At 29.4% G+C, this 10,639-nt stretch overlaps 1 protein-coding gene across 1 annotated transcript; it reads right to left on the bottom strand.

The window, feature by feature from the left end:
- Positions 1-294: 294 nt before the first annotated feature.
- LOC141532812 (potassium voltage-gated channel protein Shaw) lies at positions 295-9,390 on the bottom strand. The gene is made up of 5 exons (XM_074251331.1): positions 8,808-9,390; positions 5,945-6,343; positions 5,467-5,757; positions 4,525-4,866; positions 295-3,230 (listed from the first exon to the last, which is right to left on the bottom strand). The coding sequence occupies exons 1-5, from the start codon at positions 9,111-9,113 to the stop codon at positions 3,186-3,188; spliced, it is 1,383 nt and encodes a 460-aa protein (XP_074107432.1). The 5' UTR covers positions 9,114-9,390; the 3' UTR covers positions 295-3,185.
- Positions 9,391-10,639: the final 1,249 nt, after the last annotated feature.

Here is a 10,639-nt window from a genome sequence, read left to right as displayed (position 1 = left end):
AGATGAATAGCGAAAATATCATTTTTTAATAAACTTATCAAGAAAATTAAAAACTACAATTAAAAAAATTACAATTTTAAATGTAATTATTACAGATTTTATAAAAATTACATTGTCGAATATAATATTTACATTGAAAGCTCTGAAAATTAAATAAAAAAATTAAATTTAGAAAAATGTCATTTCAAACTGTAATTTTTCGAGTTTTCTTTTTTCCGTGAAGCAACTAATGGTTTATTTTTTTATTAAACATTATTTATATTAATAATTAAAAACTAAATTATTTGACAGTAATTCAATTCTTAGATTTTATTATTTTTTTATCAAATCTCGTATTGAAAAAAAAAAAAAATTAGCTTACTTGAAATACAAATTTTGTTTGGAAAAATTTCATTTCATATAAAAATACATGATAAAAAAAAACTTAATTTTATACAAAACCAGGGTGTTTATTTTTTTATTTTAATTTTCTTAAACATGATTGTGCAATGCATTTAAGTATTTTAACTACCTGGTAAGATTTTTAGAAAACTCGTCACGTATTCTTCAGTATAGATTCTTTTAATAAAAAATTAATTATGATTTTTCATAATTGTTGCTTTGAAATTGTACAAAATGTGTTTTATCTTTGGACTTTAAATTGTATAAATTTACACAATAATTACACCGTAAAACTAAAGTCATTTACAACACTGTCATTATTTTCTAGATACTTTGAATACGCACCGAATTTACGCGAAAATCTCCGAATTTTAGAACAGAAGATCAAAATAAGAAGGAGTACAACTATTTAGTTTGATTCAAACTTTAAACTAACTTTTTTGAAAGAAAATGTAATCAACGACTCCATATAGAACCTTGGAAACTCGTGTCTCCTATTTTTAGAAAATGAAACTTTTTAATCCACTATAAACATCTGTTCATGCTTCGCGGATTTTCCAAGAAACAACAACATGTTTTTTATTTACGCCGTTAAAAAAGTTCCATTTAATTAATGAATTTTTCTGGCGGACCGTTTTACCCAGCATTGTAATTCAATAATTCATAAGTTACAATAAAAATGATAGTGAGAATTATAATGGCACTTGATACCCGAGGTACAATTGAATTGACAAGACAAAAGATATGAAAAGGAGGATAATAGAAAAACTTGACTTTTGTTGCATGTCAGCTTACTTCAAAAGAAATTTCTAAGTTTTTTATGCTGTACCATAATGATAATCATAATCATAATCCAGATTTTTCTTGAAGCACATATATGTGCATCGGTGTATATTTCCGTCTCAGTTACTCTTATTGTCAACGCCAGGAGCCAGCCAGATGATGCTTTTTCGCTCGAGCAGTATAGCCCAGAGTGGCGAATTCAGAGCCGGATACTTCAGTGAGTGACGTAGCGGCTGGTCGATGCGACGCTTGCGCCGTCCGTGGCAGCGTCATGTAGTTAATGACAACCATACCATCACAGACCCGTCTTCTTTCGCCCCGCTTACTGTTTTATTTTATTTCGTCCGCACTTTCATTATATTATACACTTGATAGACGTATATGTTTTTTATTATCAATTACTGTCATTATTTTGTTATTTATAATTGTACTCATTCCATTTGTGGATTAATGTTTGGGTAATTATTTGGCTTTTACTGACAGGACCGGGAACTTGCAATTTCATTTCGTATTCATGTATACGTTCACATTTCATATGTATGGAAATTTTGGAAATCATCGTTAATTAGTATGTTATGTTTACTTGTAGGAGAAGATATTGAATTTTCTACAAGAATAATAATAATAATAATAATAATAATAATAATAATAATAATAATAATAATAATAAATATAATTATTATAATAATGTAAAGTCTGCTTATGTTGGAATTCATAAAGACATTGACTTGCATAATTTCAAGTTTTCAATATTGTTTCAAAATATTTACATTCTTTGATCAAAGAAAAAGTTACATTCGAATGAATAAATTATAATTCTTGGATGGAAGTAAAAAAAAAATATTTATTCAAGAATTTTATCCTTCAATCGAGTAATTTATTGTGTTCAAATAAAGGACGTATTTATTTTTCTCCTTGTAATTTTTTCTCTTAGTTTCAGGCCCGTAAAATTGATTCATGGTGATACCAATTTTATATTAAATAAGTTATTACTTTACTTGGTTCGAATATTTTTCTTCCTGATTATTTTTTTCAGTGAAAAAAAAATTTTTTTTTGACACAAAAAATTTCACTTATTCAATCAAAATTTTTTTGCTTTAAGAAATATTTATTTTGAGCCAAGAAAATTTATTTGTCAAGAAAATCTTCTTGTTTTAAGAAAATTCAGCCTCTTGCTCCAAAAAATTAAATATCTCGATAAAAATTATAGACTTCGATTCAAGATTTTAAAAATCAAGAAAAAAATTTTGAAGATATAAAATTGGCTTTTTTCTTACAAGTTTTTTTAGTTGAAGATATTTAAATTTTTATATTAAAAAAAATTTTATTTAAACCACAAATTAATTTATAAATTATTTAAAATTAAAATTTAATAATGAACTGGATATACAAATTTATCAACACTCGATCCCTGGTCACAGCACTAAAAAATATTTTTACCCAATAAAAACTAAAATAAATTTAAATGCAACGAGTAGAATGCAATTCTTTGGAAATTGAACTGGGATAGAATATAACCTTTCTTTCTCGAAAAATAAATATAAAAAGTATTAAACTAAAAAGGATATCGGCTTGCAAACATCTCTAGGATCTTTTATCCGCAAATAGACACGAGGGTGACAGGGTGAGTGAAACCTTTTTTACGTGGCTTCTTGCGTTAACATTTCTCGAATCCAAGGGGTAAAGACGCAGAAATCCACCACGGAATTTGTCAGTCAATTCTTCTTCGCTCAGCTCCCTCTCCTTTTTCTTCTTCCAGCCAGGCTATTTTTTTCCTTTTTTGCTTAACTCTTTTTATCATACCAAGAATGTCTCTAGGAAACAATTGAATCCTTTAGCAATTCTTTTTTTAGAACCCTCTGGGTTTATTCATCTCGCTTCCTCGTCTTCCTTTCGACGTTTCCCTTTTTATACTTCATTCTCATGCGCTACAAAGAGACGCATCACTTGTTCTCTTTGATACTTTGATATCCGGTACAGGAAAAATACTGAAATGTTTGGCTACATTCACTCAATAAAACTTATTCCTCGCATTTCTCCTCTTCGTTTGCTCGGGATATAATTGACTGTCGGAAGAAAAATTCTGATTAAATATTCTGCAATTCATTTTTTTCTAATTAATTTTGTACACGGAAAAAAAATTACGGTACGCTGGACTGTACTTTTAATACTACAAATTTTCAAATATTTTAGAAAAAAATTTACTATTTATTCATGAAATTTTACAACTTACTATTGGAAAAAGTAAGAGATTAAAATTTCCAGTGCTGCCTCTGTATCTTTCCAATAGAACTATAACAAATTTTACAATAGTTGAATTGGAATGTTTCTCAATTAGTGTGAGTGATGGCCGTGCACAGCGCTAGACTCCGAGTTTATGTAAATGTTAAAGGACACGAGTACTAGTTTACCTCAGATAGCGTAGAGGGAGAGTTTCTGACTACCATCCAAAAGTTCTGGGTTCGATTCCCGGATAGGACGAAAATTCCGATTTCTTTTTTCGGTTACTGTATAGCTACCAATTAGTCCAACCTCCTATCTCTCTCCCTCCCTAAAATTTCTTTTAAAAAAACCGGGTGTCAATTTTTACAATAGTTGAATTGTAAAGTTTACAAACACATATTGTATAATTTGCTCTATATTATTCGACTTTTTAAGTTTCTTGCTAGCCTTGTTTGTTGGATAAAATTTACAATAGTAGATCGTAAAAATTACTAAATGAGAAGTATAGTCCACCGTTACTATTTAATTTAATAAAAATTGCGATAGTGAAATAGTAAGAATTCCTTCAATTATCTTTCCGTGTAAGAAACAACAAAATGATTTTTAAAATTCATTGTTCCGTATGCATGATACATAAAGTCAAATAAATGTTTTGTTTATGTAATACACTATTATCAACTAAGAGTGCTTGTTTAAAAGTTAATAGAAACTTATCTCAAAGACGTAATTATTTCATTTATAATATTTCAACGAAGAGACATTTAAAATTTATGATGACGATGTTCATAATGTAGAATTAATTTCTCAGAAGTCTCAAGTAAAAAGGATTTTCAAATTTAGTCTACTCAAAGCTTCGAAATCATCATAAATTAAATTTATGAGTAAAGGATTTCATGCTTTTATCATATCATTAAGAAGCAATTAAAGATCAGTCATGTGCAATAATGAATTTAACAAAGAATTTAGATTTACCAAACTGTCTGTAAATTTTTGGGTCTAAAGAATATAAATGACCTACAAGATAAAAAACAATTCTCAAATATCGTACACATGGTTTGGTTCCTTAGATTACAGATGGGGAAAAAAAGGGATCGGAAAATAATTGGGTTATCAATAAGAAGGGTAAATGATTATTACCTGGTCAGTGCCGTCACCAAAAGAAGTCTCGAAATGGTCGTTGATCTTGAGCTGATTGAGCCTCTGACTACGTCGGCGAGGGATTTCCGCGGGTAGAATTTTTCTTCTCTGCTTGGGTAATTTACTGCGTGCCTGGCTGTGTGAGTAGAACATAGAAAAATTGCTGACGATAATGGGCACCGGTAGGGCAATAGTCAATACCCCGGCGAGAGCACACAGTCCGCCGACAAACATCCCAGGAAATGTCTTGGGTGTAACGTCACCGTAGCCAACTGTCGTCATGGTTACTAGTGCCCACCAAAGTCCCTCTGGTATACTATTGAAGTCGTTCGACGGATTTTCCTATATTGGAATACCAAAGTCGCCTTACATATACTCTTAAACATATATACACATTTAGCAACCCGTATTTATTTACTCACATATTGACAGTTCACAAAATATTACATTGTTTTTTTTTTTTTTTTTTTTAATATTATTATTACTTCTGACGCTTGAATTCTCTTTCACGCTAAAACTTTTTTTCAATAACACAATAAACTGTCCGATGACAAAGCAACCGCGACAAAATAAATTGATTTATTTATTTATTTTTCTTTTTTTATTTTCTTATTAATTTTTCACATCTACATCTAATGAATTGTACCCACAATTCTCAATCGATCTCAATGAAACTTTGCGTACTTTAATTCAACCAAAAAATTTACAAAATTAGTCACTAAGTTCAAAAGTAGTAATAAATTTATTTAAAAAAAAAATTTTCACCCAAAAAATAACTCAAATTTGATGTATAAATTTTAACGAATAGGTTTAATGAAACCTACTTGTTATTTTTAAGATTTTTGGCTAATTAAATTTGTAAAAATATTTTTTCGATAAATTAAACATTAAATTTTTTAAGAAAATTTCTTCCTATGTATTAATAAGAGAAAAAAAAATTACCTGCAATCGCTCAGCGTAAAAAATGAGACTGGCAAAAACCACGATTCCGAGAACAAGAAAGTAGACCAAAAGTCCCAATTCTTTAGCAGAAGCCTTGAAAGTATGGATAAGAATCCTCAGTCCTGGAGAGTGCCTGGTCAACTTGAAGAGTCTGAGCACGCGGACAATCGAGAGGACCTCTAGGTAAATGTTTGATTTAGTCATGAAAAGCTCGGTGTAAAAGCTGAGTGTCGCTGCCATATCGATTACATTAACCGGGGATACGACGAACCGTTTGAGGCTGGGACTGACCTAAAAAAGTCATTAAAAATGACAGAGCGCTCAGTGGTCATTACGATTAATTTAACGGCGTGGACTGGTGGGGCTCCAACTGGTGGATTGGTACGCAGCAGCGTTAAACGTATAAAATCCACAATGGATCAAATGAAAGATTAGAAATGTGGGATGAGACCGAACGGATGAGTAAAAATAAACTTACGAGACACCTGATGATGATTTCCAGAGCAAACCAGGCATTGCAAACGTGTTCGACGTAATAAAATGCTTTACGAGCGGAAGACGCTCGCGGATTACTGCCCCCGTGATTTGTTTTCAGGCAGAATGATAGGACTGAGAGACAAATGAAGAGGATGGATAAACAGGCAATATATTTGGCAAATGTTGATGAATAAGGCTCGTCTACCACCGCCCAAATACGTGGCTTTAGACGTTGCCATCGTGTTAACGTTCCACGCGCGTACTCTTCCTCATATCCGAACAAATGTGCTATTTCTTGCTCGGACAGCTTCATACCCTCCACGTCGAGCTTGTCGAGAATCGCAAGGGTCACCTTTGTGTCCTTGTAAGTGCTGTAAGTGCTCCAGCAGCACGGCTCAACCTGGAACATTTATTTTATTTTAGCTATTTTTCGGAGAAAAAATCCATTTCATTTCTCTTCTTGGGTTTTTCTTCTTTTTCGAATACTTTGTTGTCAGATTTTTAGTGAAATTGATTCTAGACAGTTTTGATATAGATTTATTAATCAAGTCATAAAATGTATACTTATGCTTAAATAATGTCGATTTGGAGTTTGTTGATCTGTAGACAAAATTTTTAGAAAATTTTACTACTTTTGATTTATACGGATCAAAATTACATCGAAAATTTACTGTTAAATTCATGGAAAAAATTATCTACACAGAAAGAAATTTTCTTTGAATATTACCGTTAAAATCACAGTAACCGTGGGACATTCGGAAACTCCTGATCTAATTACAATTTTTTCAATAATTATTAACAAATACAATGCAAAAATTACAGAAAAGTACGGAAAGAAAATTGAAGGAATTTTTACTATTTCACTATCGTAATTTTTATTAAATTAAATAGTAACGGTGAACTATACTTCTCATTTAGTAATTTTTACGATCTACTATTGTAAATTTTATCCAACAAACAAGGCTAGCAAGAAACTTAAAAAGTCGAATAATATAGAGCAAATTATACAATATGTGTTTGTAAACTTTACAATTCAACTATTGTAAAAATTGACACCCGGTTTTTTTAAAAGAAATTTTAGGGAGGGAGAGAAATGGGAGGTTGGACTAATTGGTAGCTATACAGTAACCGAAAAAAAAAATCGGAATTTTCGTCCTATCCGGGAATCGAACCCAGAACTTTTGGATGGTAGTCAGAGACTCTCCCTCTACGCTATCCGAGGTAAACTAGTACTCATGTCCTTTAACATTTACATAAACTCGGAGTCTAGCGCTGTGCACGACCATCACTCACACTAATTGAGAAACATTCCAATTCAACTATTGTAAAATTTGTTATCTCCTTAAAAAATATTAAAGCATATTGCTTGATTGCTTAACTATTGTTAATATTAAAATTTCTTAGTATTGGCATACCATTTACATTTTATGACATCTTAAAATCGACGATTTTACCCAGTACAAAAGATTGGGAGGATATTACGTCCCAGATATTTTTATTATTGCTAAGAAAAAAAAATAGAATTTCTATCGAAGCCGGGGATTTTACTTTGAAATGAGTGAATATTTATCATTGATAAAATGTGCACAAGAGTATAAATAGATATTACTATAAGTATGAGCATAAGTACAACTATAACGGTAAGATGATAGTGGGTTGAGTTATCACTATCAGTAATATTGGATCGGGTGAATTGACAAGTTCGGTCGAAACTTTTGTTGTATTGGTACATCCGTCGCGCTTTAACGCGTCTTGCTCTTGTGCTCTTCTACGATAAACTTTCTCGTTCATGGATATGTATACTACACTGTACTATAGTACTATACGATAGTATACACATAATGTGAGAGGGGGGTATAGGTGAGAGATCACATGCCGAGGCGAAGAATGAGAATAGAAAAACCGAAGAATATTGTACCAAGTTCTGGCACGAATTCTCAAAGAAGTGTGGAGTAAAAATCTAGTCGAGTCGAAAAATAAACTAGCCTGGCTATACTCAACTAAAAAAATAAACAAAATGAAATTCAATAGAATAAAATGAGATGGAGTCCCAGTCTAACATACGAGATGTACTTTACCAACTATACGACTCCTTAAGCTTTTTATAATGTGTGAGAAACTTTTCACTTTAGATAAATTATTTTAATTTCATTTTTTTTTATTCAACAGCTTAACTTTTTAATTTTATTTTGTTTCGAATATAAATTGCTTTTCAGAGTTTTATTGCTGAATTTTAAACAAGCTTTTTGCTATGTGATTAGACTACAAATTGCATGCCCCGTAAGGGGGAACGTTTAAAGGGATACTTTATGCGAGTTGTCAAGTTCAAGTGGATTTTTTTAGTTTAATTACAGCAAGTGGATAATTATAAGCAGCAACGTTTTTTTAAAAAAATTTTTCACACTATTTTTATTGAATTTTTAAAATTTTCTGCATTTTTAATTTTTGAAATTTTTTTTTTACATTTTTTTCTCATTATTTATTTGTTAAAAAAATTATTAAAATTTAATAAATATCTGCTAAATTAATTTTCTTTAAGTTGGAACATGATATGAGTTTTTACTCAATGAAATTTTATGAAAGAAACAATGATTTAAACTTTTTTTTTTTTTTTTTTATTTGAATTGTTAGTTTTCTCAAAAAAAAAAAATTTTTTTTTCTCAGTAAATATTTTCTTTAATTGAAGCAAAAAAAAAAAATTTTTTTTTGTGATGTTTCACTGTTAGTTTTTTAAAAAAAATATTTTTTCCAAAATGAGAAGTTTGAATTTTCCAAAAATTGTCTAAATTACGAAATAAAAGTTAACCACCGAAACTTAAAAATAAAATTTGATCATCACAAGCTTTGAATTAACAAAGAAATACCTGATTAGAGTCGAGACCCCAGAATTCAAGTTCCTCTTCAAATAATGGACCGCAAACATCACTGGGATAATGAAGCTTGCCGGTACGATAATAATTAAGGACTTGATTAAACACGGCGGGATGCCTGTCGAAGAAATATTCATTCAAATTTGAATCATAATTAACAAGTGCTTCTGTAAGCCTTGATAATCGAGTAGCTGGTATTTTTTTAAGTGTAGATTTATAAGTCTCATGCCTGGTGCCACCAACATTCAAAATAACTTTATTTAATGCCATCTGTAATTTATTTTTCGTTGGATTTTTCATCGAAAATTGAAATTAACCCACGATAATACAGGACAAATTTCAAATTACTATTTAACATTTAATTGCTCGCGAAAACATGAATACATTGATCAAAATTAAAAAACAACAGCACGCTAATATAAAACAATATTTATCCACTTGTACTAATTCTGTAATTCGTGTATGCAGATCATTAAATTTAAACATACTGATTCTATTCCAGCGAGGCTTTTTTACACTCCTATAAATTCTACGGTTTATTTATGATCCCAGATGGCGTTTGCTTCTCATTACTCAATCTACATTATCAAATTTAATAAATCATTCATTAATTTCATTCCATTTAATTACTATTCATCAATTATATTATTTATTAACCTATCGATTGATTGAATTATTATTAATTTTTGAGATCAACAATTATTAAATATTCATTTTTTTAATGCTATTTGCATAATTTAATACCAATATTCAACCACATTGAATTATCGCGCATTTTTTTTGTTCATTAAAATTTAGAACAAGTTACGTAAAAAAATTTTTGGTGAAAAATTAACATTTAAAAATTTTTTTTTATTCCGCTTGTTTTTACGGCGGATTGATGATAAAAAATTTTGTGAAAGAAAAAATCAAAAATTTCGATAGCTTTTTTGCTTTCAAAAGTTGGAAAAAATTTTGGCTCTCATATTTTTGGATAAAATTTCTATTTTATTTTTTTCTGATGTTTTTTATATATTTTTTTTTTAGGAAAAGGAGTTTTAAAATTCCTCAAAAGGAAGTATAGAAAATTTCTAGTGATCCACTTAAAAACAAACAATTGAAAAAAAAAAAAAAAAAAAAAAAAAAATTAAATATCACAATTTCTTAAAAAATTTAGAATTTTTTTTTCAATTTGTAAAAATTTTTTTTTATTGTTTATTTTTTTTATATATTTTTCAAAAAAAAATATATCAATAAAATCAAAAGTCTTATGAGAAATGACAATTTTTGTTTTTCTTTTACAAAAACTACCGTTCTGATTGCCAAAGAACAAATCTTTTTTTAACCTTTTTTTTTATTTAATAAAATGGACTTTTCTCGAATTTATTAATAAAAATTTTTTCATTAAATAAATAAAAGAACTTTTTATTTTATTTGAAATAAAAAATTTTTTTTTTCAACTTCAAGTTTCTCATCGTCTGGGGTCAGTATTGATCCGTTGAATCTTTTACAATCCTGTAAATAATTATCGTGATCTGAATTTTGAAGCTTCTCCTCGGAGTGACGTAGTACTTAGGGTGGCCAAAGTACAGTATTAATAGTTTGCGGAAGCAGTAGGTTCATTAAAAGCTAAATTACCCGAGAAATTTAGCATCATTAGTAATTTAATTTGAGTAATACTTCCATTCAAAAATAAATAATTCATGAGATTGTTACGCAGGAATTGCGTTACCGTTTTATAGCAATCAATAAAACCTATTCGATACTGAATTGTACTGAAACTTGAGTAAAAGATTTTATAATTACTTATTTATTATTGATTTTTCGCTAATTTTATTTTATCTAGG

The sequence above is a fragment of the Cotesia typhae genome, unplaced genomic scaffold (assembly GCF_013202065.1).
Source record: "Cotesia typhae breed Kobodo isofemale line unplaced genomic scaffold, CoteBio_Ctyphae contig_69, whole genome shotgun sequence".
Taxonomy (NCBI): domain Eukaryota; kingdom Metazoa; phylum Arthropoda; class Insecta; order Hymenoptera; family Braconidae; genus Cotesia; species Cotesia typhae.
This window is presented reverse-complemented; position numbering and strand designations above follow the sequence as displayed.